Here is a 25,130-nt window from a genome sequence, read left to right on the forward strand (position 1 = left end):
GACCCCCTTTTTCCCTTGTCCCAGCAGGAAGGTGAACAAGTGCTATCGAGGCCGCTCGTGCCCAATCGTCGTACACTGCAGGTAATGCCCTGGGAATTGGGGAGTGATGGGGGAATGAAGCACCATCGCTCTCGGAGGGGGTTGTGGTGTTGCCATGGAAACACCACCCTGGGGAGGTAGAGAGAGTGGTTCTCTTCACCAGCACACAGGAAGGTGGTGTCTTTAGTGGTTGGGGAGAATAGATTAGAAAATACTGAAGCTCTCCCGACGATCAGTGAGGAGAGCTGCCAGGGCTAACTGCAGGGAAGGAGAGTTTACCTTCCCTTCCCCACAGATGATCACAGGGGGTTTAAGAGGGAAGGCATTTAAGCAGGCTTGCTGCTGGGGGCTGCACAGCTCTCGGGGCAGCACATGGCCAGCCAAAACCAGGCTGGGCTCCCTTAGCCCAGTTTCGTCTGGTCGTGAGAATCGCCTCACTGTGTAGCATTATCTGAGGGGATGAGCAGATCCTTGCTGAATTGGAATATTCCCTCTTCCATCTTCCATCTAAGAGAGGAGATGTGGTGTGGGTCTGCATTGTTCAGCTTCCCTACTGCAAAATCTCATTTATTTATTTTTGCAGTGATGGTGCCGGAAGGACTGGAGCATACATCCTCATTGACATGGTTTTGAACCGAATGGCCAAAGGTGAGTGGGTGGGAGGAAGACACGTCCATGAGACCATCCTACTTGCACAACTTCCGCACCTTAGGAGGGCCAAACCCACAGGTGTCTGAGTTGAACCACTCATTCAGACTCCTTATCCCTCCAAATTATTTCTGGAAGCCTCCAACTCTCCATCTACCACCTTTTTTCCTGTCCCCTCTGTGTCTACCCCTGGTTGTCCTTGCATCCCATGATTACTGCTGCTTAGGCAGGGTTTCCAACCTTTTAGATTGTGAGCACGTTGGGGACAAGGAACCACCTTATTTATTTACTTTTTTCTTTGTAAACAGCTTTGAGAAATTCTTTGGAAAAGCAGCATAGAAATGGTAGCATTGGGTCCCCCAGGTGCTGTTGAACAACTTCCGTCATCTCCAGCCACAACGGCTGACCACCTGAGTTGAACAATATCTGGGGACCAAAGCTGGGAGCCCCCTGTTCCCTTCCTTCCGCTTTGCCATATTCTGACACTGTCTCCACTTCTGTGCTAGGTGTGAAGGAGATAGATATTGCAGCCACCTTGGAGCATGTCCGTGATCAACGGCCTGGCATGGTGCAAACTAAGGTACTTCTGATACTCCCTTTCTTGCTGAGTTATAGCTCTGTGCATCCCTTGTGAAGAACAGTGAAGCCTCAGGTGCAGGTTTACTCAGAGGTTTACACTGGTACAAGAATCTACTAGAGGGCAGCTTTGTCATTTTTTATGTATTATTATTCTGCTTTGCAACAAAATATGCTTTTTAAGCAGTTTACATAGCCATGAGAAAGGGGTTCACTCTCCCCCAAAAGTTTCACAGTCCAAATAGCACAGGTGAGATTCCAGCAGCAGCCACTGAAATGGATGCTCTGCTGCACTTGAGACTCTTGCTGTCCCCCTGCTAAATACAAGAGTTGCCACTTTTAAAAGTGCATCTCTGCCCACCTAGCAGAGCTTTAAGCACAGGAGAGGAGTGCACTGGTCCTTGTGGGGAGGAGGAGGAGGGTGAGGGGATCTAGGGCTGAGACAAGAAAGAGCCCCTTGTTCCTGCTTCTCTTGGCTATTTTGAGGGGCTGATCTTACCTTTTGACAGCATGGCGTCCTGGTACCCATGGCCTGTGATGCTTGGGTTTGTTTTCCAGGTCTAGGAGGGTTAAGATTGAAGTCAAAAGAGCTGAGACGAGGGCTGCTGGGTTTCCTAAGCCCCAACCAGACCCCTGTAGAGCAAGATGTGCCCCCCCTCCTCGAGGGAGGGTAGGGAGACTGAGAATATGTCTGTGCCCCAGTTCATGTTGTGTGCTCATAACTCTTTTAAGCAACTGCTTCTGTGCCCCCAGGACCAGTTTGAGTTTGCACTGACAGCTGTGGCAGAAGAGGTGAATGCTATTCTGAAGGCGCTCCCACAATGATGGCCCACTCAGCGCACCCTAGCTTTGTGACTTCCACCCCCTTCAACCCTTCACCTCTGCTGTGTCCATGCCTGGGGTATTCTCTCTTCATAACGTCCACCTCTATGTTGTTGGCCACGGCTGCATTCAAACCAGTTGTGGGATGCGGCCCCCTTTCCATCCTGACCCTTAGACTTCCTGGTGCCTCATGCTCTTTAGCCTCACCCTGACCCTTCTGGAACTTACCCTTGGTTGATGTGAGGTGGGTTGTTCCCCTTTGCACTCCCAGAGGTGAGTTTGCTGCCTGGGGAACCCAGATGGCCTTCATGCTCTTGTGGATGTTCCACAGAATGAGGCATTGGCTGCAAGTTCAATAGAGAGCAAGGCGCTGTTGGAGATCTACGAGCCTCCGTGTGCCTATTCTGTTTGCCGACATGCCTGCTTCTGCACAGGTGAAGGTGTGAACTTTGATAACAGGGACCCCCTTGGTCCTTTGTGCAGAAGGTTGTTTGGGCCAAATAACATCAATCTAACCTATGGCTAGCCAATAATACCAAGGCACCAAGAGGAAAGCCAGTCTTGCTACATCATGCCATTCTCATCCCCTTGCCATTCCTTCTCATCTTTGCTTCTGTGCTGACCCCCAGGGCAGCTGAGGTCCCTGGCCCAGTGCAACATGGCAGGAGAGGTGCTGCTTCTAACCTAATCGCTATCACCTGCCGGGTTAGAACCAAGCCTAGCCGCAGCAATTCTCTCCCTTCCTAAAAGGGAGGAAGTATGCCCCCTAGGGAAATAGAGCCACTGCCCCTGCCCAATGTGGTGTTTCTCTGCCTGCTGCTGCCTCCTCCTCCTCCCTGGTGTGACTTCACTAAGAGACATTTCTAGAGAATCTAATTTTGTATTTGATGTGAATAAAGGTGTTGTGTTTGTGCAGCTGCAGCCCAGCCTCCCCACTGTGCATGTGTCAGACAGGGGCCGAGGGGCACAATTTGCATGGTGCTAGCTGTTAATATTTTCTGACAAGTAGTGACTCTAGGTTTGTACTTGTACTAGGAAGTAGTTGGGCTCGGATCTCCACTCACCTATGAAGTTTAGTAGGTGACCTTGGGCTAATTCCTGTCTCTTGCAGCCTAACCGCTTCACCATTCATGTAGGATTAGAAACAAACTTCCACTGCCTTGAACTCCTCCGATGAAGGGTGGGATAAAAAAAGGGTAGCCCATGGATCAATACCTTCCGTGCCTCTTCCTCTGCGTGGTGCTAGAGACCATTTAAAGGAATTGGCCACCTCTGCTGGATTCATATGTTTGGAATATAATCTTCATACTTGGGCTCAGGGCTTTGTAAATTGCTGGAACAAAGGGTAGGCTGTGGGAGCCCTGCTCATTTGCCATACAGCACCGTCATTGGGTTTTTCTTTGTTTATGGAAGTATACTTAACAGAGAAGGTTGCCTTATACTGAGGCAGACCACTGGGCTCACCAGCTTAGTAAGCCCCTCTGAATCTCTTATAGTGATAGTGTTCAATGTGGGTGGTGGGGAGGAGGTGGGGGTCCTATTCAGTAATCTGAGGTTACTGTTCCCTTGCTGTGAATTTAAGCTGAGGACATCACTTGTGCCAAGTAGGTGATGGGGAAGAGACTCAACAATTGTGTTCTTCACTGGTTGCTCATGCTAGTATGTTTGAACTGAGCTACTGCCATTGGAAGTGTATAATGCAATTCCTCAGGCTGGTCAGCCACTGCCTCCCAGAGATCTGACACAGCATTCATTGCAAATAAATTTATTGACAAGGTCTTCCATTCTACACCAGGCCAGCACTTTGTGTTACAAAAGAGACCAAACTCACTCCCTACAGCTATAGACCTGTTGAGTGGTTTTGTGCTCCTTCTAGCCCTGTCAGGTTAAGGAAGGGGGTTTCCTCCAAAGGGGGGAGAGGTTGTTGCAGCCCTGTCCTTTTTATGGGAAAAGGCTGATGCTGCCATAAGGCCTGGTCTACAAGAGTCACTGCTGCTCTTAAGGGGGGGGGGAGAGTATGGTTTATTATAGCCCTTGGCTCTAGAGCATTAGGCCCTCTGCACCTAGAAAGGGGGCTCCCTGCCACCATGACTGAAAGCCACTGTCCCCCAACACTCCCAACCCCTGCAGCTATATACATCTCCTGTGCTAGAGCTGGGAGGTCCCTCCCAGAACTATCCAGCCCCACTCAGGAAGGGCTTCTCTGCCTCCACCACAGTCCAGTTACTACTTGGTAATTGTCCAGCCTTACAGCAAGGTTCATCTCACTCTTGAGCTATGCCCCGGGATCCTCTTCTAAACAGAGTCATGGTGAATGAAGGTGGCCTGCAGCCAGGGGGACGTGGGCTCCCTAGGGCCAGAGGGCATCCTGCTGGCGGTTAATGCAAGAGCAGCAGCCTAGCTACTGCCAGGCTGTGCCCTGCCTGGCCCTTGTGAGCTACTGGGTGCTACATGACACACAGCAGAAGGAATGAAGAGGGAGGGAGTCACACAGTGGGAGCCTGCCAATCCCCAGGGCAGAGCTCAGGGAAGGAACAGAAAGCAAAGTCCAGGCTTGAGCAGCCTTCTGTGAGCACGAATGCTAGAGAGGCCATCCCCACGGGGCTCTTCCAGACTCAGAACACACCTAGGGAGACAAAGCAAGGAGAAAAGACAGGAGGGGGGTGGGGTGAGGAGAGAGAGAGAGAGAGAGAGAAAAGACATGGATATCGTGAATCAGACAGTAGTGGAAAGTGTGTGGTAGCAAGCTGTGCTCCAGCGGTGAGACCTTCCCCAGAGGACTCTATCCCCCTCCCCCGGCTTCTACTTGCTGGAGACTCAGGCGCATGGTTCTAAAACCAATTGTGGGAAAGCAGCCGCATCTCAGAGAATGCAAACAAAGGAATAGATGCAGGTCAAGCTGGTGCGAGCAAGCTGCTCTGGTGAATTGCTACGCACCCACCCACCCACCCCATACAACAGGACCCACCCAACACTAAGCATTCCTTCTGGAGGATTCTGTAGCAAACCCCTGAGAGACGGGTTTCTAACTATGGCAGTTTACTTTTATCCAATTGCATTTTAAGGCCATTGGGGGTGGAAGACAAGTAAGGTGAGACTATGGGTGGAAGTTGTGTGTGTGCGCAGAAAGGCCAGGTCAGCGGAACCCATCTATCCCTTTTACTTTTACATTTAAAACTTGCCCTCTCTCTAGAGAGCCCAAAGTGGCTTAAATGTGTTTTCCACCTCATCACTGCACCAGGCCAGGCTCTTTAGTTTTGTTTTACATCATGAGTTTTCAGATTTTATTGAAGCACCATGTGTTAAATTGAAGGATAGTTTGAGAGCCAGTGTGGTGCACTGGTTAGAGTGTTGAACTAGGACTGGGGAGACCAGAGTTCAAATCCCCATTGAGCCATGAAACTCACTGGGTGACTGAGCCAGTCACTTATCTCTCAGCTTAACCTACCTCACAGGGTTGTTGTGAGGATAAACAGAACCATGTTTATGGTTCTGGGTTCTTTGGCAGAAGTGGATATAAACACCAACAAGCAAGCAAGTAGAAGGTAGGATCAAGCTGCTCCTAATGAAGCAGCCCCCACTTAACCCCAATATTCAACTCACATCCTCACTCTGATGTCACCTGGATCAACACCATGAAATTCTACACTGTCCCTGCAAGAAGGATCCCAGGCAGCTGTAGGATGGTCAGCTGCTGCTTCTGCCTGCCCCCTCCCGCCAGGTACCTAATGCAGGCATTCCCCAAGAAAGGACTAGAGGACATCGGAGACCAAAACAAAAATAAAAAAACACCACATACAGGGCAGCATGTGGGTAAGAGGCAGTAGGCAGGGTAAGAGGCCACTAGATCTCCACAATCATGATCACCAGGGCTGTGTATAGTCTATAGTTCCTCTAACCCAGACTAAAATGATGCAGCTAATAAACCTAAAGTCTGCAACCAGAATAATGCAACGAGTACATCTGCAGAGGTGTGTGTGGTTTTGGTTTTTTTTCCCCTCCTGGCTCCATAAGCTTGTTTTTATTATCTGGATATTTTGGGAGAAAGGAAGGGGTGACAGAAAGAGAAGGGCAGACCTGTGCAAGTGTCTTTTTTCAGGAATAGTCCAAATTATTAGGGTGCCCGAACAAGAGGTATCACACAAGTGCAGCCAATTCAAAAATGTAAGGAATATACACAGCCCTGCTGAAGAATTCTACTGTTCCAAATGATCAGGCAAAATGAACATTTGAGGATTACCTTCCGGGAGGCAGCATTGAGGGGCGTCAGACAGAATATGCCTGTCCATCGGGGTCTGTGGCATGGGAAGCACAGAAGGGAGGGATGGGCAGGAGAGCAGACAAGCAGCAACAGCAGCAGCGGAGAAAGAGAGAGAGGGCACCAACAAGTTACATTCCTACATCAAGCATCCACCGAAGCCGTACCCAGGGCCTGCCACCAGGAGCAGACAAAAGGAATGGGGTTGCAAACCTATTAGGCCCTCTCAGGCAGGAGTGGAGGAGGAAGAGGAGATGGGAGGCTAAGCACTCTAGGATACTATAGTACAAACAAGTGATGATGCAAGACACCAGCAAGCAGAATTAAGGGCAGACCCGTGGCTGCAGGGGAAACGCCATGCACTTGGGCAGGGGAAGGTAAGTAACACACAGCCCTCGATCCCTGCTCCCATTTGAAAGCCAACATTTGAATGGCTGAGTCATGTCAAAGGTAGGGGGTTTCCTCTACCCCCACATTCACAGGAAGTGCCTACTGCGCTGCATTGGGACTGGGATCCCTTTGAAAAAGATACCACCTCTGATTTGGCCAGTATGAAGAACTTCCTGCCCTGCTATCACCTCCTTGCTCAGGGCAGGAAGACAGGCAATTCAGGCCTGAAAGAGCTCCATTGTGAGCCTTCAGGCCCTGATGTCCCTATAAAGCTGAAAACCTATCAGGAGTGTTAAGTAAACAAAGGGCAACAGAGCAGCTGAGTGTTATGAGTACCCTGCCCCCTTAGCACCTAGATCTGGTTTAAGCTACTGCATGCTGTTCTGAATAGGCCACTGGGCTGATGGAAGTTAGGAAGCAGGCAACTGTATGTTTTGCTAGCCCTTAACACAAGGAAGTTCTGGTCCCCTCCTCCTTCCACTGTGGTAGCTGCTAGGGGACAAAGGCACAATATTGGGACTAGGGGGAGTGGAGAGCAGGTTACTGAAGCAAAGGAACCCGTCTCCCTCTCTGCTCCAGGGCGACTTGGGAAAAGCCCCAAGTTGCCCCACTCCTACAGAAGCTATCAAAATGCATGTTATTTGGGACAGGATCCAGACAGAGGTCAGTTCTGTCAGAACACCAAGCTGGTACAAGAACCTGGGCCCGGAGCGGCACCTTCCTGCCCCATAGTGCCCAGAGCTCCATTCAGACAGCAAGCAAGTCACAGCAACCAATAGCCCTGCTCCCCCATGATGAATCTGTCCAGCCCAGGGGAAAGAGAGGTCCATGCAGCTAAGCCATGCACTCAGGCAGCAAGGCAGACACTGCCGCCTGCAGTTGCAAAGGGCCCCAGGGCTCTGCAGCCCAGGAGCTGCCTGGGCAATGCCACTCGGTGCCAATTACACACACACGGTTACAAAATCGGCTCCTGCCTTTTACTCAGCAGTACCACCTCATTGACTGGACGGGCCTTTGGGGGATTTGGTGAGTGACAGATCACAGCAGTCCACAGGGAAGAGCCCATGCCTCCACGGGCAGGCACACTCCGGACCCTGGCCAGAGAAGGCCCAGGCCGGCTCACAGGAGGTCGCAGCGCGTGTCCTTCTTCTTCTTGGGGGAAGAGTCTCTGGCCTTGCTTTTGCCCTTTCCCCGTCCACTCCCTCCGATGGCCCCTGGGCTTTTGGAGGGCCCACCCGCCTGACTGTCGGTGACAGGGCTCCCTTGTGGCAAGGGCGTTTTTGCTGGGGGACGCCTTTTCGTGGGGCTGTTCGCACCTGCTCTGTGCTGGCCCTTGGCCTCCATCTCAGACAGGCTGTAGGCCATGGCCAGCTGCAAGTCTTCATCCTCCTCGTCACTGTCTGTGTACAAGATCACAGGGGACGAACTGGGAGGGGGCCGCTTGGGCGGGGGGCGCTGAGGTGGCGTCGCTAAGGGAGAGGACGACAGCGGCCTGCGGCTCTGGAGGGCATGCTGCTCCCGCCGGCTCAGCTCCAAGCCGAGTGCCAAGTCATCTGGAACGCCTGCAAGGGAAGAAGTCAGGGTCCAACTACTGGGCAGTCCTGCCTGCCTCTCTCTCTCTCTCCCCCCACTAGCTTGACCCTCTCCCTGGATCTTCTGCCATTGCAATTGACCTAGCCAGAAAGGTCAAACACCCTAGGCAATTTCCCTTCTCCAGGATGCCCCACATTTCACTGGGGCAATAGATGCCCCTGAGTGCAGCTGCAGACTGAACCCCTCTGATGAAAACCTTCCATCAGTTTCTCAGTCCTCCCACTCCACCGTGCCATCCCTTGCTCTAACAGATGGGGCCACAGCTCTGTGGTAGAGCATCTGCTTTACATGCAGACAGTCCCAGGTTCGATTCCTGGCATCTCCGAAACCTTGGAGAGCTGCTGCCAGTCAATACTGAGCAAGGTGGACCAATGGTCTGTCTTGCTATAAGGCAGCTTCCCCTGTTCTACCATTCCTCAGTCCAAATGCTTTGCAGCATTTCACTCTGGCCTTCCTTCTATGTCTACACTGTTCTGCCACAAGTCTGAACCTCCTCCCCTTCCTCCAGCCACAATTTTGACAGCGGCCAGCACGAACAGGAAACTGGTCTGCAGACATCCTGCCAACTTAACATTTTGTGGAGAGGGCCCTTTCTTGCACATTTCTCTCAATAATTTATCACAGCTGTCAACCTACAGCCTCATAAGTGGCCCACAACTTCCACAGTGCCCTGAGAATGGAAGAAGGGCTCAACCCACACAGAACAACTGGAGAATAGCCGTGTTGAAGCATTGCTGGACTGTGGAGCAAGGCTTCAGGGCAGCTCTTCTCCAGTCACTCTGTAAGGGCAGAGCCCTTTTTCCGCCTTCATAGTGCTGCCACCATTCGGAGAAGGGTCAAGTACCCCTCCCCCAAGAGACAGACCAAGATCATGGAGAAGGCACTGGAAGTAGTTCACATTTCTGGTCTCAAGCTGGAGACCAGCTCCAGAGGAGTTGGAGGAGTACACTGCTAAATGCAGGGATCTTGCTCAAACACCTGGTTTCACCCTTCCTCTCTAGCTGCTCACCATCAGGAGCGCACCAAGGTAATTTGGGCAACTGCCCAGATGCAAGCCACCACCACCACCCCGCCAGCATGGGCCCACCCCACCAAAGCTCTACTTAAAAAAAACAATTCCTCTTACTCCGGCCGAGGGGTGGCTGCAGGGGGTGGGGGAGTGGAGCATTTCTTCTCCCTTCTCTCCCCCCACACCCAGTGACCATCCTTTTGGGCCAGCGTCTTTAAGCAACTTAAGCAACGGCAATTTAAGCAACGGCGCGCCTGCGCAGTTGAGAGACTGTCACAAGCCCATGACGTTACGGGCTAGCTACGATCTCCTTTGCATAGGCACGCCTCGCATTTGCTTAAGACACTGGTCTGAATGGATGGGCGCAGCATTGCTCCTACTCCCACCCCACCACGGAAGAAGGACTGCTCTGCTCCTAACCCCTCACAGCCACCCCTCGGTGGTGGTTGTTTTTAAGCGGAGCTTTGGCAGGGCAGGCATAGGGTGGCTGCTGGAGGCCCCTGGCTCCGGCTATTTGGAGGGCTACCCCTGGACCTTGGAGGACCGTACCGGGTCCCCAAGGTCCGGGCGTTAGTGCACCTCTGCTCACCATTAATATGGATGGATTTCAGCTCCCCGTTTTCTTCCACTTCCACTCTCTCCTGACCATTTTCAACAATCCTGGGGAATGGGGAGGCGGGTGGGGAAAGAGAGAGAAGTTAAATTATTGGATGAAGACAACCAACCGACACCCAAACTGCACCAGGTGGAGAAGTCTACTGCTGGCCATTAGTGACAATGGCTGTGCAGACCTCCAAGTTCAGAGGCACTATAACTCAATACCATTGCTGGAGGAAGCAATGATAAGGGAAGGCTATGGCCTCCACGCATCTCATTGGCCACTGAAGGAAACAGAATGCTGGACTTCATGGATCTTTGGTCTGCCCCAGCAAGCTTCTTAAGTTTTTGTAAGTGGGGAGAGCAGCACTGACTCACCCATTCATTGGTCAAAAATCCTCATCCTCGCTAGCTAGCCTTTGCATTTAGACTGCATGACTGGGCAGGGGAAATGGAGAGGTCCATCACTGTGTGCAGCCCATCCCATGCAATTAGCTAGAGGAGAAACGTGGCCCTGGGAGGGTCTGTGATTCAGCTAACAAGGTCGGTGGGCCTCTAGCCTTCCTGTACAGCAAAGTCTGAAAGTGAGCCTTACGGTTACTTTCCGGCTGCAATACCAAAACCAATAAGACCCCTCCAGTTTGCTGCTGGATACAGTAAATGGTAGCAAGGAACCTACCAGAGCCCACACGCACATTCTAGGACAGGAACAGTGACTCTGATTTTCCTCTCCTCTGTCCCAGGACTAGGGCCTTGGCTGCCAAATGGTCAAATAATTTGAACTGTGTACACAGACCATAGGGCCAGTGAAAGAGCAGCACATTAGCAAGGCAGCCTTTTACTGAAGGCTGGCAAGTAGCACTCACCACGTCTAGGGATGGACGACCACCCACTGTCAGAAAGGTTCTGTATGGATGAAGTCCCCCTGCCCCAGGTCCAACCCCCTGGCACCTCCACTTAAAGGATCGGGGTGGGGGAGGCAGGATAATAGGCTTAGGAAAAGACCTGTCTCTGAGACTCTGGAAAACCAGAGATAGTGAGAACATACAGTATTGGGCCAGACCAATTATTGGCCTAAGAGAATTTCTATGTATCTCTTTGCTTCTGCTCTACACAAGAAGAGCAGAAACCCGTTATTATGGGAAAGGAATTAGCTATATAGTGCAGATGTCCACAAAGAGGAATCCCTTGTGCTGGTGCAAGGCCGCAGGGTAAGTCTAAGGCTCTGGGGAATAGAAAGAAGAATGGGCTTGGCCATCCTCAAGCAGGCCAATCTGTGCTACAAGATCAGCTGTGGTTGGAGACAGCACTACCAGGTGTTGTAAATCAAAGAGCAAATAAAATGGCCGAGCCAAAACACACTTACCTCTTGGTAGTGATGCGCTTGCCATTGATGAATTTGGTAGAGGTAGAGACAGAGCGGAAACCCATTCCTGCACTCATACCGGGACCGAGTGCAGCAGAGAAGAATTCTGCAACAGAGAAAGGAAGGTCAAGGTACAGCTAGTGCCAGGGGAAAAGAAACACTGGACAACAGAACATTTCTTTGGAGATTTGAGGTGGGCAAATTGGAACTATTGTGGCCCTACAGTAGAAGTAGTTACAAGGTCATGTTGCACAAGATATGGTCAAAGTGAGGATGAAACCATAACTGCAGGGCAGAGACAGGGTCAATGGAACCAAGGGCTGAAACTGGAGGAAATAAGTAAACTGGGGTGGGGAGAAAAGTCTTCCAGCACACAGCTGCCAGCTCTTCCTTCCTCACCTGGTGATGCCGGGAAGGATGAGAAGAAAGGCCCAACTCCAGGATGTCGGGGTCCAGGTCCACGCATGTCCGAGAAGGGCGAGATATCATCTGGAGACAGACAGGCAACTAACAGCTTCCAATATGCTTCCCAGTTAGAGATGCCTCCTCAGAGAGTTTGTTTTCTGGCATACCAACCTACAGCCTCATAAGTGCTATCTTGCCCCGCTCCTCCCCTCCCCGCACACAAAAGGTACAGGAGACCTTTAGAATTGGGGTGATGGTTTTATATTGGCTGTTAAAACTACCAGGGATACTCAGCTATATGCTCTGCATCTTCCCCTCCTTCCACATACAAGATGGAATCAACATACTCTCACCTGCTCCTCCACACCCCAAGCTACAAGGAAGCAACAATTATCAGCAGTGGGTCGGATGAGCTACTGAGCAGTTACAACTCCACTGTACAGAGGGTGGCACTTCCTTTTTCACTTTCCAGAACTCAAGAGGGGTTCTGGAAGCTAATGCTTTTTACTAAAGCCAATAGTAACATTCTGCCCACAACTAACATGTCTCCTGGAAGGGAGCAAGTGTCACTTAATCCGAGACTAATCCAAATGGAGGGACTGTTCATTGCTCGGGATTCCAGAGCTTTTAAGCCTCTGCTTTTCTTGTTGGAGAGTTGGTTTTATCATCCCATCTATCCTGGAGCCAGGCTAAATTAAAAATCCAAACAGGCACAGAGAATAGGGCTGGGGAATAAGATGCTATTATACTGGCAAAGCTAAAAGGTCTCAAACTGATGAATTTTATTTTAATACTGTCCCCAAAGAAGAGACACTGACTTGAATGCACTGGGCTCAGTAAAATACATCTTCAATGCACCTTTGAGGTTTCCCTCCTCTTCTTCCATTATAATATTTCCTGTAAGATTTGAGGGATGAGCCAGGGATAAACAACAAAGTTCTATTACACTCACCACCAAAGTGCTCTGTTTGGGTCATTAAAAGGGGTGGGGGCTGCTCTAGAAGGACTCTTGATCTGACAGTAAATAGCTGCTTAGCAATTGTTCCTTGCCTCTCTCAGGAATCTAATACCTTTAGAAAAATCAAAGGCTGTCCTCATGACCAAGAGACAAAAGATGGGGAATTACAGTTCTCTCTCTCTTCACTGGGCCACACCATTCCAAAATGAAAGTGGATTAAAGCTAGCCCATACCAAAGAAGTCAACAAAAGGGTCCTGTCCTCCAAAGAACTCTCGGAAGACATCATGGGCGCTGCGGAAAGTGAAGGCGAATTCAGGCATCCCTGCATTAGGCCTGGGCCCACTGGGTCCACCTGAGGGGGAAAGTAGATATCAGATGCTGTACATGTCCCTCCCCACCCCACCAGAATGAGCAGGATAACTGTTAACCAAGGCAAATGCTTTGCAGGTGCTAGGTAACCAAAATCCTTTAGATCACATCTATCAGTTCTGCAGCTTGCAAGCTGTCTATTGCAATCATCTGTTTTTGTAGGTAGAGAGTTTATCAGGCACCTGACAGGTTGCATTTCATGGTCATGAAAGACCACAAGAGTAACGGAATTTGATAAGTCTATACAAAAAGTAAAGCCAACAGAACTGCAAACCCCATCATGCTCTTGGGCACAATGAAATTCCAGCTGACCAAGCACAGACTCTCCCACAACTTGGCCCATGGAAGGCCCACTTGCGCCATAAGATCTGCTTCTCTACTGACAGCTGGCCAAGGGCTTAGTTGTGTTCTGCTCCTAAATCAGCCAGCCCTGTCAAATTCCTTCTAAGAACAGGTCTGCAAAGGTTGCTCATCATTCTGCTGTGCTGATGGATTTCTGGCTGTACAAAACCAAGTCACTGTTGTTGCATTTTCTCCACTCCCGCCACCCACCACAACTTGGCAATGCAGATTGCTGCTTTTATATTGACTCTAGGTTTTGAAGCACTCAACAGAATTTGTCTTACCACAGTGTAACCCACATCTTAGCCAAACTGCTTACCTGCACCCATGAGCCCCTCTTTGCCATAACGGTCATAGATTTCACGCTTGCTCTCTGAAATCAAGAAGGCCCTGGGTTAGGAAGTTGTCCTAGTGACAGAAGTATGACTGGAGTAGATGCCTCTGGTCTTAAGCATGGAGAGAGAGACATCTCCACACACAGGGACAGAGAACACTACAGAAGCCAGCTAGTATGACCCTAAGGATGGTCTCACTCAAACCAGGAAATTCCACTGCATCTCACCCGTTAGTAATAAAAAGTATTTCTATTATATGGCATGCTTAAAAAGCTTCATGATATTTCAGTAATCATTACAATATCTATGAAAGAGAAGCCCTGGGCATAAGTATTATTATACCTTCTTACAGATGAGACCGAGAGTGAAAGGCTAGTTAGACACAGCTTATGTTTTGCTGACACTTAAAGTATTTCTTTTCAAAGGAAGCCCAGCCTTCCCTGTCTAGCCTATCCCAAAGGTTTTCTCAGCTCAACTTCACCTCCAGTTGCTGGTTCCTCTACAATCCATATACCGTATTTTATGGACTATAAGACTCACTTTTTTCCTCGAAAAATATCCGCCAAAATTCAGGTGCGTCTTATATGTTTTAACAGTTTGATATGTTAAAACTCTGAAAAACTGGATTAAAATTAAGGTGCGTCTTATAGTCCGTAGCGTCTTATAGTCCGTAAAATACGGTATTCCCTGCTGCCCTTGATATCACAGTTGCCACGGTGGGGGGGGGGGACGGGGGGAGAGGACAGATCTCTTGTATCATTAATAGATGCACAGAAGAGGGCATTTCTGTAGGTGCAGCTTTTCTTTTCCCTGCAAGACAAGCTGCACCTGCTGAAATTCCCTCTTCTGAGCATCTGCTGAAGGTATAGGAGACCTGTCCTCTTTTCTGTATGGTAATCTATCCAATATGTAACCGAGCCCCCAAACTAAGCTTGTTAACAAGCCCTGCACTCCTCCTCCTAGATCTACTCCTTTAAGGAATGAGAAGGCTGCAAGATCTCCTTGGCCTACAAAAATGGCCAAAATACAGGACAAAACCCTGAATGAATGGAAATTATCACAGAACCTGAAGGATGGTGGAGGAAGGGGAGGGCGGGAAGAAAAGTAAAGAAACAACTCGCTTACTGTCCGATAGCACTTCGTAGGCTTCTGCGATCTCCTTGAACTTCTGCTCAGCGTATTCCTTGTTGTCCGGATTTTTATCTGGATGCCATTTCAGTGCTTTCTTTCTGTACCTGTTTCACAGTAGCCAGAAAGATAGTGATGATCAGCCCATGAGCATGCACCTTTTGCAGCTCCCACCCTGTCTAGTTCCAGTACCCTAGAGACCCTCCGCTCTCTTCATCTAACTTTGTCCTGAGCATCATCTCCTCACAGTTGCATTTAGACACTCTCTGCATTCCGACACCTTGTCCGTAGGACACACAACACTACTGGGCTTAACACAGCATTTCCTTTCCTCTTGTCATCAGCCTCCCTTGGCCCCAGCTTATCAAGAGCAGGGCCGTCCATTCATCAGTGGCCTTTGATCCTCTCCATGCTTCTCCCCTCTGGACTTTCATACTGTTCCTGTGGGAAAAGAGAATCTGGCTTTACCCAGAACTTAAGAACCCTCATTCAGTACCAAGGAAAGCCTAAATCTCTCTCTTCCTACAGGAACAATGTCTGGTGATCACTAGATCAGTGTGTCCCAACCAGTGTGCCATGGCATGAGTGTGCCACAGGGAAATGGCTGGTGCGCTGTGCTGACTCACTCCGTAATGCACCAGGAAGGGCACATCCCTCCTGGTTAAGGGAGCAAGCTGGCTACAGAAGCTGAGCATTTAAACCCCCTGCTTTTGAAGCCAGCTCACCCCCATAATTAGGGGTGTGCAGTTCAAAGTCGAACTGGTTTGGTTTGAAGCCTTGGGGTCGAGCTGAACCAACCCTGGTTCGGCTTGACCCCCAGACCGGACCCCCTGGCCCATTTGGGGGGTACATGAATGAATTGGTTTTTTTAAAAATTAACTTACCCCCTCTTGGGGGTTCTCTGAGGCAGTGAGGGGGGTCTGCGGAGGTTTCCCCCTCCCCCCACCAGTCTTCCAGCTTTCAAAAATTGCCCCATTTGGCTGTTCTTCAGGCCTTTCCCCCACCTGCACACTATTTTGGAGGCCATGCCTGTGCAATGGGCCTCTGTGTGGTCTGAGCAGGGGAACCTCCGTGGACCAACACCCCCACCCCCCGGAGGGGATAAGTCTAAAAAAAATGCTTACATTTTTTTCCGTTCACAACCCCTGCCCCAGATCAAACCAGCCAGTTCCATGCACTGGGAAGGACTCATCCCTCCAATTCATTATGGGGTGAGCCAGCTCCAAAATCGGGGGGTTTTAATGCCTCATTTTTTGAAACCGACTCTGAATAAATAAAATATGTTTCTGCAGCAAAAAAAAGTGAGTGTGTCATGGTGGTGGGAGGAGTTATGTCCCCTATTTAAGTGTGCTTCAAGATGAAAAAGATTGGGAAACACTGCATTAGAAGACGACTCAGTTCTACTGAAATATGTCATTGCACAACTGTACATCTTCCACTAGGGGGTACTTTACTTCCACAGTAGCACCAGAGAACAACTAAACAGTAAAGCCCAGTTTACCAATCCTTGATATTTCCAAAATATGGCTGAATCCAAGTCCCCTTAGAAGCCTCTATAGCAGGCCTGCTCAACTTAGGCCCCCCAGCTGTTTTTGGACTACAACTCCCATAATTCCCAGCCACTGTAGCCAATAGCCAGGGATTATGGGAGTTGTAGGCCAACATCTGCAGGAGGGCCGAAGTTGAGCAGGCCTGCTCTATAGTGATCAGCCTCCCCTCCCTCTAAAGAGTTAACAGGGAGTTAACCTTTGTCTTGACTGACAAGCTAGTTAACTCCAGGGCAGCCCATCAGTACACCAGGTGGGTGGGACCTACAGAGCAGTTACTGGGAATTCCAGGAACAAGAAGGGCAGTCTTTTGTTGGAGAGAAGCATGTGCGGAAAGGCTTTAGTGAGGGGCATGGAGTTAGCTCCCTCATGGCAGAGGCCAGCATGAAGATTTCTCTCACCAAGTAACTCTGCAGGATTGCAGGAAGATTGATTCTCATCAGGAGTTTTGGTGACTTTTCAAGGAAAAGGGAATTCAGCATAGGGAACCATTTGTTTAGTCAGACTGTGTGTTAGGAATTTTTATTTCTGTGAGTGTGTGTGTTTTGCATATCCCAGATACTGTTCAATTATAGTTTACCTGCAACATAATTAAAATAAGAAACACTAGCCTAGGCTCAACCCAACAAGAGCGTTGCAAAACACTCTATAAACATCTAAGTGTACCTAAATGCAACCTAAACTGAAGCCTAATAAAACCTATTTGTAACCTAAGTATTTTTTAGTGTATCCAAGAAAGCAAGAAGCCTCAGATGGAAGCGGCCTGTAGTAACTGAACAAAACTGTTTTTTTGTTCTTCTCTTTTTACAAGCATCTCAGAGTTAGTTTTTAACTCAAGAAAAAGAAAAAGGGAGGGGAGAAAGGGGATTTCTCTGGTGCAAAAGCATCAAGCACTCAGCAGCTATCAGTTTTCTCATGTGTAGGCCTACACGTGGAAGGTTTTTGTACTTATCCAATAGCGGGTTTTCTGTAGCATTCCACCACAAACCCTGGGAGGTTCAAGCTCTGTTGATAAGAAGGGTGGTGGCGGCAGCATTTTAATTCTACCGGGAATATAGATTAGTTTTATGAGAAGCCTAGCAAGGCAGCTCGCCAAGGATGATGCAGCATTTCCCCCCCTCACGTGAGCTGCTCTGAGTCAAAGGCTGTAATCTGCTACATGGTGCCACCAGAGGGCCCCAGAGACCAGTTTTTATTTCACTGCCCTTTTTATTTTGACTAGGAAGCCCAATAATATTTTGACTAGGAAGCCCAATTGTTTTGGCTTTGAACAACAACAACAACCAACAACAACAACAGACTGCAAGCACACACAATTATTTTAATCTCAAGTTGTCGGAGTCGCTGATAGCTAGGCTAGAATAGAGAGCGGAGCGGGGCCACTACATGTTCTTGCAGTCTGGCCGGGAAACTCTACACACCAGCCCTGCAGAGAAGGACCTAACAGCCAAGATGTCCCAAGCAGGGGAAAGGGTGGACATTGCTGAGGCAAACAATGATCCAGGACTTGGGCCAGTGCTAGGAGCAGGTGTAACCACCCAGAATCCAGAACTCTTGAAACTCCAAATGGAACTACGAAAGATGGAGCTAGACAGCAAGCGCTGGAAATTAAAATGATGGAGTTGGAAGCCCAAAGGGCTGAAAGAGGGTCAAGGTGGAAATGGCCCGGATAAGGAAAGGGAAAGCAGAACCAGCTATCTCAGCCAACTCTGCTACCTCAACTACTCCAAGGGAAAAACTCAAATCCCCAGAGGGAGGAATCCAGAGCATTTTCTCTCCAATTCTGAAAGGACCTGCCAAAGCTATCGGATTGAGCAGAGCTTGTATATGAGGTACTTGAGACCTCTCTTGACTGGCTCTCTTCTGGCAGGGTCAACAGAAATGTCAGTCAGTGACATGGAGGACTACGTGCTGTTCAAAGACATGGTTAAGTCCAGGCTAGGACTTACCTCAGAAAATGCCAGGCGTAACTTCAGGGGTTTGAGGAAGAAAGTTGCAGTCTTATCAGACCTATGCCCACAAGTTAAAGAGGGCACTGAACTAATGGTTGGAAAAGGCAGGGGTGAAGTCAGTTGAGGAAATCATGGAGCTGGTCCAAATTGAGCAATTCCCGATCAGGGGAAGGCGGAAGCTGGAGAGCTGGCACAGAAAATGGCTGACTAAAACTAGGAGGGATAGAAGCATCTTAACCGGACCGACTCAAGTTTGTCCCAAGGTGGGAGGAGCCTCAGCGTCCACCCAAGGTGAGCCCAGGGGCCCCAAGTCAAGACTCCACACCTGCACCACAAGGGGGCAGACGGACTGAGCAGGTCAGCCCCAAATGCTTTAAGTGTGGGGAAGAGGGACACTTCAAGAGGGACTGCCCCAAGGCTAAGGCTCAGGTGAACCTAGTTACTAGTAGGAGCTCAAAAGGGGGCGGCAAACCCAAAGGGGCCACCTCCTTGTTTTGTTGTGGAGACTATTCCACCCAAGAGGCAAGAGTGTGTTTGGGTCAATGGCCAGCAAGTCACGACATGGGGAGACACTGGTGCTATGATATCAGCCATACACCCCTCGCTTGTCAAGGCCCAGCAGCTTAGCCAGGCATCCCAGGTGCAAACGACCTTTGCCAAAAGCCGGGCAGAAATGCCCCTGATGAAGCTGCCTGTCCACTGGGAAGGAAACTGGGAGTTTGCAGTGATGGAGGATTGCCCCTATGCCACGCTGATCAAGGAAGCATGTTTGGGAGTCTGACCACATTTGGGACTCTGTTCATCCAAGAGAGAAGGATCCAGTGACAGTGAAGCGGGAGAGGCTGACCCAAGGTACCCAGTCCCAGCCAGCACCACCCTGTCAGAGGAGAGGCACACATGCAGATGGCACCATTGGTGGGGAGAGACCAGACTCCAGCCCGAACACTGAGAGGTCCAGTGAGGGAAAGGTCCAGCTACACCCAGGAACAGAGGCTGATGCCCCCATCCCAGCACACCTGTGGCAGGCAAGTAACCAGGGGGAGGCAATGCAGAGGAGGAATTGGTCCCGGCAGAGATGTCAGGCGCAACACAGCTGAGGAGTTCCAGAGAGAACAGGAGGCAGACCCAAGCTTGGCACCACTGTAAAAGGAGGTGAACCCCAACTCACCGTCTTTCAGCAAGAAGCTAAGATCCAGGATCATCACCCGAAAAGGGTCACTGTATTTTATCTCCCTAAAAGTCACAGGGAGAGGTGCGAAACCCAGAGGCAACTTGTGGTGCCTAACAAAACACCGGTTGCGCATCTTAAGGCTGGTGCATGACAACCCAAATGGACACATGGGGGTGGAGAGGACAAAGGAAAGAGTAAGGCAAAACTTTTACTGGTCTGGGTTTGGCCAGGATATGACAGAGTACGTTAAGTCCTACAATGTTTGCCAGAGAGTGGGAAATAGTCAAGACAAAGTGTGGGCCCCTTTACAACCTTGCCTGTCCTGGACACCCCCTTTCAGAGAGTGTCAATAGACATCCTGGGGCCTATCCAGCCCAGGACACCTAGGAGAAAACCAGTATGTACTGACTCTGGTGGCCTATGCCACTAGGTGGCTGGAGGCAGTGTCCCTAAGCCAGACAGATGCCAAGACTATAAGTCAGGCTCCAATTGACATCTTTGCCAGAATTGGCTGGCCTCTGGAAATCCTGACAGATCCAGGCACCAATTTATCACTTCTGTGCCTTACCACCAGACAAATGGCTTAGTGGAAAAATTCCATGGGACTTTGGGGACCATGATCCAGAACTTCATTAATGAACATTCCAATAACTGGGACTTGGAGCTCCCATAACTACTGTTTGCCTACAGAGCTGTGCCACATCCGAGCCTAGGATATTCTCCTTTTGAGCTAATCAATGGGAGAGATGTCAGAGGGCCTCTGGAACTAGTTCTCACCAGTGGGAGGGAGAAGAAGCTACATGTGGGGAAACATATTGAACTTTGTGGACAAGGCTTCAATACACACTGAAAAAGAAACCCTATCCCTTGCACAGGAGAATCTGCGGATGGCCCAAACAGAGCAAAAGGCCTGGTATGACCAACATGCCAGGGAGTAGGTCTTTGAGCCCGGAAACCAGGTGTTGGTCCTCAGACCAGCCAGACCCCACAAAACCCAAGCAGACTGGGAGTGCTCCAATCGTATTAAGGAAAAAGTGGGCACCGTGAACTATGTCATAGAACTCCTGGGAACTGACCTCCGACCCAGGTTGTATCATGTGAACAGACTAAAGCCCTACCACTCCAGGGAGACCTTGGTGTTCAACATTGCCCTGGACCTCATGGAGGGGCTGGAACTTCCTGAGGATGTGTGCAAAGGAGCTTGCCATGGGGGAGGGATAGAGGAGATACCCTGGGCACCTACCCTAACTCAGCAGCAGTGGGAGGAGGCCTGGAGAGTGTGACAGAGGTGGGGGGGGCGACTCTTCACTGCCCAGCCAGAGCAAACTCAATTGGCTACCCACTCCATAGACACCCCGGTCTGTCACCAGCACTACTTGGCTGCCCCTTGGCAGAGGCAAGCTATTGAGAAGGAGACTGAGGAGATGCTGGCAATGGGAGCAATCATGCCTTCCCAGAGCGCCCGGGCCTCTCCTGTAGTCCTGGTCCCGAAGCCCAGAAGGAAAAATCAGGTTTTGCATGGATAACAGGGAGTTGAACAAGAAGACCGCTCTAGAGAGGTTCCCCATGCCTCCTATTTGAGCAGTTGGGGGGTGCCAAGTACATTACTACACTGGACCTGACAAAAGGGTGCTGGCAGGTGCCTGTGGCAGAACAGGACAAAGAAAAGACAGCGTTCATTACCCATCATGGTTAGTATGAGTTTAATGTGCATTTGGGCTTTGCAACGCACAAGCTACCTTCCAGAGGCTGGTCAGGGAGCTACTCAGGGGCTTGAGTCGGTTTGCCACTGCTTACCTGGATGATGTGGCAATATACTCTGACACCTGGGGGCAGCACCTGGAACACTTGGAGGTGGTATTCGTATCCAGGAGGCTGGGCTTACTATTAAGGCCCCAAAGTGTCAGATTGGCCTGAATTGGGCAACCTATTTGGGGCATCAGGTAGGCCAAGGTTCAGGCTATCCAGGAGTGGCCGGTGCCAAAAAAGAAAGGGCAGGTACAATCCTTCCTGGGGTTGGCAGGATATTACCAAAAGTTTGTCCCAAACTACAGCAGCATCACCACCCCACTCTCTGACCTGACCAAGAAAAACAAACCCAATGTGGCGGTGTGGTCTCTGGAGTGGCCCAGACCAGGTCCTTCATCCCGTTGTGTTCCTGAGAAAGAAACTGTCAGAGAAGGAGGCCCATTGGTCTGTGACGGAAAAGGAGTGTTATGCTATTGTCTATGCCCTGGAGAAATTGCATCACTATCTGTGGGGGCACCCTTAGCAGAGAGAGAGAGAGAGAGAGAGAGAGAGAGAGAGAGAGAGAGAGAGAGAGAGAGAGAGAGAGAGCGCGAATATGAATCTTCCACTAATTGATTTATTGGGGATTTGCTTAGCCACAGAGCTTTCTGATCCTAGAGCTTTAATCGTGCTGCAATCTTGTCAAGCAACGCCAGGCACAGTCCTTGTACACTGTTGCTCTTGTGCTGTGGGGCACTCCCCTTACTGGCCTTGTCCTCTAACCTGTCCTGTGCTTCTGGAATGTACATCCCCCCACCCGTTAATAACAACCCAAAACAACAAGTCCTGAAAACAAGCTACCCCTCCACCACAAGGTTATCTCCCTCTCCCCAAAATTAGATGGCTTTGTTATTTTTTTCAGTTTTACTTACAGCAACTTTTTCTTTTAAAAATAAAAGGAAACCTGAACTTTTACAGTGTATAATTTGAATACCACAGAGCAAAAGGGACATGAGTTGCATAGGCAAATGTTTCAAATCAACCTATTAGGTAGCATCAAGGCCCTATTTAATAGTAAATCAAATGTGTTCATGGTTACATCAACCAATCAGCATGCACTTTTGTTTGGGAAATATCTGAAGTACATTTATTTAAATTGACCTTTCCCAAAATGGTAATTTAAAATCACCTTGATTCGTGTGTGTTATGTTGCTCATACAATCATACGTGAACATTTAAGTCAACAAAAACAAGACACATGTAACACAGCATCAGCCTCCAGTGGAGGTGGTCACAGGAAAGTGAACAGTGTATGTTTACTAACTGGTAACCTGTGTTATCACAGCACCAGAAGCCATCAGCAACACTCATACATACTTGGCCTCAACCCAACCACCCCGGCCCTCCACAGGAAAACAGAGCTCAAATGGAACCAAAGGAGAAAATGGGGGGAAAGGCAAGGCAAAATACCATACCCAAAACTACTCAGGGTGACAATGGCACAATCAGCAATCAGGCTCAAGTTCTATATATATCTGTCCAGTACCTCCAAACACTAGGACATGTCACACTCATCTACGGGCTTTCCATACCTGGGCACCAGCAACCCATTGAGGATGCCCTCCTTCTCTCCACTCTCCTCCCCTACAACTGGTTTGTTGTGAGGATAAACATAACCATGTACACTGCTCTGGGCTCCTTGGAGGAAGAGCAGGAGAGGAATGTAAAATAAACTGGGAAGACTGTGCTGCTGCTACCAGGTATCACCAAGGCTATGCTGGCACAGATCCATTTACTCACACTAGGCAAAAGGAAAGGATCTCCTGGTAGTAGTTCTTGTAGGTCTCAGGAAGAAATGAAGAGAATGGAACTTACGCCTTTTTGATGTCATCGGGAGAAGCATTGCGGGGCACCTCCAGCGCTTCATAGTAATCCACCATGGTGTTCACCTGTGTTGTGCTGGGACGCTGGAGCGGGAGGTAAAGAGCAGCATAAGACACCTTGAAGGATTGCTGAGCTCAGATAGCACCCAAACTAGCACCACCCCCAAAAATGACAATGTTGACTCCACATCAGAACAGCATAACCACCAGAGATTTCCAGAAACACACCAAGACCAGCCACTGACACACATAATCCAAGATCCTTTCAGCTCTGCTCCCCATCCCATTGGGCCCATTGGAGTGCCTTTTTTATTTATTATTTATTTATTATTTATTATTAAAACTTTTATACTGCCCTTCCAAAAGGCTCAGGGCGGTTTACATTAAAACACCATTAAAATCAATTAATAATTAAAACAAAAATTATAAAGCATAAAAATAATTAACAATTTAAAACATCATAAAACAATTAAATAATCAGAAGAATTTAAAAACAAGTTTTTAAAAGTTGAGAAAGCCTGGTTGAAGAGGTATGTTTTCAGGTGTTTTTTGAAAAATGCCAGAGATGGGGAAGATCATATCTCAGCAGGGAGCGCATTCCACAATCTCAGGGCAGCAGCCGAGAAGGCCCATCTCTAGCCACCAAACGAGTTGGCAGCAACTGGAGACAGACCTCCTCAAGTGACCTCAATGGGCAGTGGGGCTCATAGTGGAGAAGATGCTCTCTTAAATACCCAGGGACTAAGCCGTTTAGGGCTTTATAAGTTATGACTAGCACTTTGTATTTTCGCCCGGAAAACTATTGGCAGCCAGTGTAACTCCATCAACAAAGGAGTAATATGGTCTCTCCGAGATGACCCAGAGACCAACCTGGCTGCCACATTCTGAACCAACTGAAGTTTCCAGACTATGTACAAAGGCAGCCCCACGTAGAGCGCATTACAGAAGTCAAGTCTGGAGGTTACCAACAAATGTACCACTGTTTTGAGGTCATTGATCTCGAGAAACGAGCGCAGCTGGCGTATGGGAGAGATGTTGATCCAGAAGTACTCCCAGACTGTGAACCTGTTCCTTTTGGGGAAGTGTGACCCCATCTAGAACAGGCAGATCAAAATCGTCTCTAGAGTTCCGACCCTGCACAATAAGTACCTCCATCTTATCTGGATACAGCTTCAGTCTATTCTCCCTCATCCAGCCCATTACTGCTTCCAGGCAGGCATTTAGGGAGGATATGCCAACTCCTGAAGAAGTTGACATGGAGAAGTAGATCTGGGTGTCATCAGCATACTGGTAACACCCAACTCCAAATCCCCTGATGATCTCTCCCAGCGGTTTCATGTAGATGTTAAAAAGCATTGGAGAAAGTATGGAGCCTTGAGGGACACCATACTTAAGCTCAGATTTTGAAGAGCAACAATCTCCAATCGACACCATCTGGAATCTGTCCGAGAGGTAGGAGCAGAACCACTGTAAAACAGTGCCTCCCACCCCCAACACTCTCAGACGTTCCAGAAGGATACTATGGTCAATAGTATCGAAAGCCGCTGAGAGATCCAGGAGGACCAACAGAGTTACACTGTCCATTGCCATTCGGAGATCATCCATCAGGCCGACCAAGGCAGTCTCCATAGCCTGCTCAAAAGCCAGTTTGAAATGGGTCCAGATAATATTTTTTGCTTGTATCAGACTTCCATCCCTTACTCAGTATCTTGTACCACAGCCTTGGGTGGCTAAATGAGCAATATATCTATCCATATACACACATTTGGGGCAAAGGAACACTGATTAAGTTTCTGAAAGAAGCATTTTGTCTGTCACGGTTAGACTCACAAGGCTAGAAAAAAAGAGGCTATCAATATATGCAGAGTATTTCCTCCCTCCACAACTTGTAACTAACCCACCAGCTGTTCCTGATAGAAGACAGGGAAACCATGTATAACTGGACAAGGGAATTCTGGGAATAGTCTGAAACATATGGAACCACACGCATTCCAATACTGTACTCCTTCAAGC

General features: G+C 49.2%; 2 protein-coding genes across 12 annotated transcripts in view; one reads left to right on the plus strand and one right to left on the minus strand.

Moving 5' to 3' along the window:
* The window catches only part of PTPRN (protein tyrosine phosphatase receptor type N), a 40,553-nt gene extending 37,547 nt beyond the window's left edge, over positions 1–3,006 (plus strand). For all 3 annotated transcript variants that reach the window (XM_053276174.1, XM_053275327.1, XM_053277031.1), the window contains exons 20-23: positions 28–81; positions 623–687; positions 1,194–1,267; positions 2,017–3,006. In XM_053276174.1, coding sequence (XP_053132149.1) covers positions 28–81; positions 623–687; positions 1,194–1,267; positions 2,017–2,088 — 265 coding nt within the window. In that variant the 3' untranslated portion in view covers positions 2,089–3,006. The remainder of the gene's footprint in view (positions 1–27; positions 82–622; positions 688–1,193; positions 1,268–2,016) is intronic.
* An 828-nt stretch (positions 3,007–3,834) lies between these two features.
* DNAJB2 (DnaJ heat shock protein family (Hsp40) member B2) overlaps positions 3,835–25,130 on the minus strand; it is a 28,773-nt gene continuing 7,477 nt past the window's right edge. For 8 of the 9 annotated variants that reach the window (XM_053283058.1, XM_053282748.1, XM_053283138.1 and 5 more), the window contains 10 exons: positions 23,110–23,201; positions 14,834–14,943; positions 13,693–13,746; positions 12,895–13,014; positions 11,698–11,787; positions 11,299–11,404; positions 9,925–9,995; positions 8,050–8,295; positions 6,326–6,380; positions 3,835–4,711 (listed from right to left, as the gene is read on the minus strand). In XM_053283058.1, coding sequence (XP_053139033.1) covers positions 6,352–6,380; positions 8,050–8,295; positions 9,925–9,995; positions 11,299–11,404; positions 11,698–11,787; positions 12,895–13,014; positions 13,693–13,746; positions 14,834–14,943; positions 23,110–23,174 — 891 coding nt within the window. In that variant the 5' untranslated portion in view covers positions 23,175–23,201 and the 3' untranslated portion in view covers positions 3,835–4,711; positions 6,326–6,351. The remainder of the gene's footprint in view (positions 4,712–6,325; positions 6,381–8,049; positions 8,296–9,924; positions 9,996–11,298; positions 11,405–11,697; positions 11,788–12,894; positions 13,015–13,692; positions 13,747–14,833; positions 14,944–23,109; positions 23,202–25,130) is intronic. The other variant, XM_053281201.1, reaches the window with a different exon arrangement.

The sequence above is a fragment of the Hemicordylus capensis genome, chromosome 1 (genome assembly GCF_027244095.1).
Source record: "Hemicordylus capensis ecotype Gifberg chromosome 1, rHemCap1.1.pri, whole genome shotgun sequence".
In the NCBI taxonomy this organism is placed as follows: Eukaryota; Metazoa; Chordata; class Lepidosauria; order Squamata; family Cordylidae; genus Hemicordylus; species Hemicordylus capensis.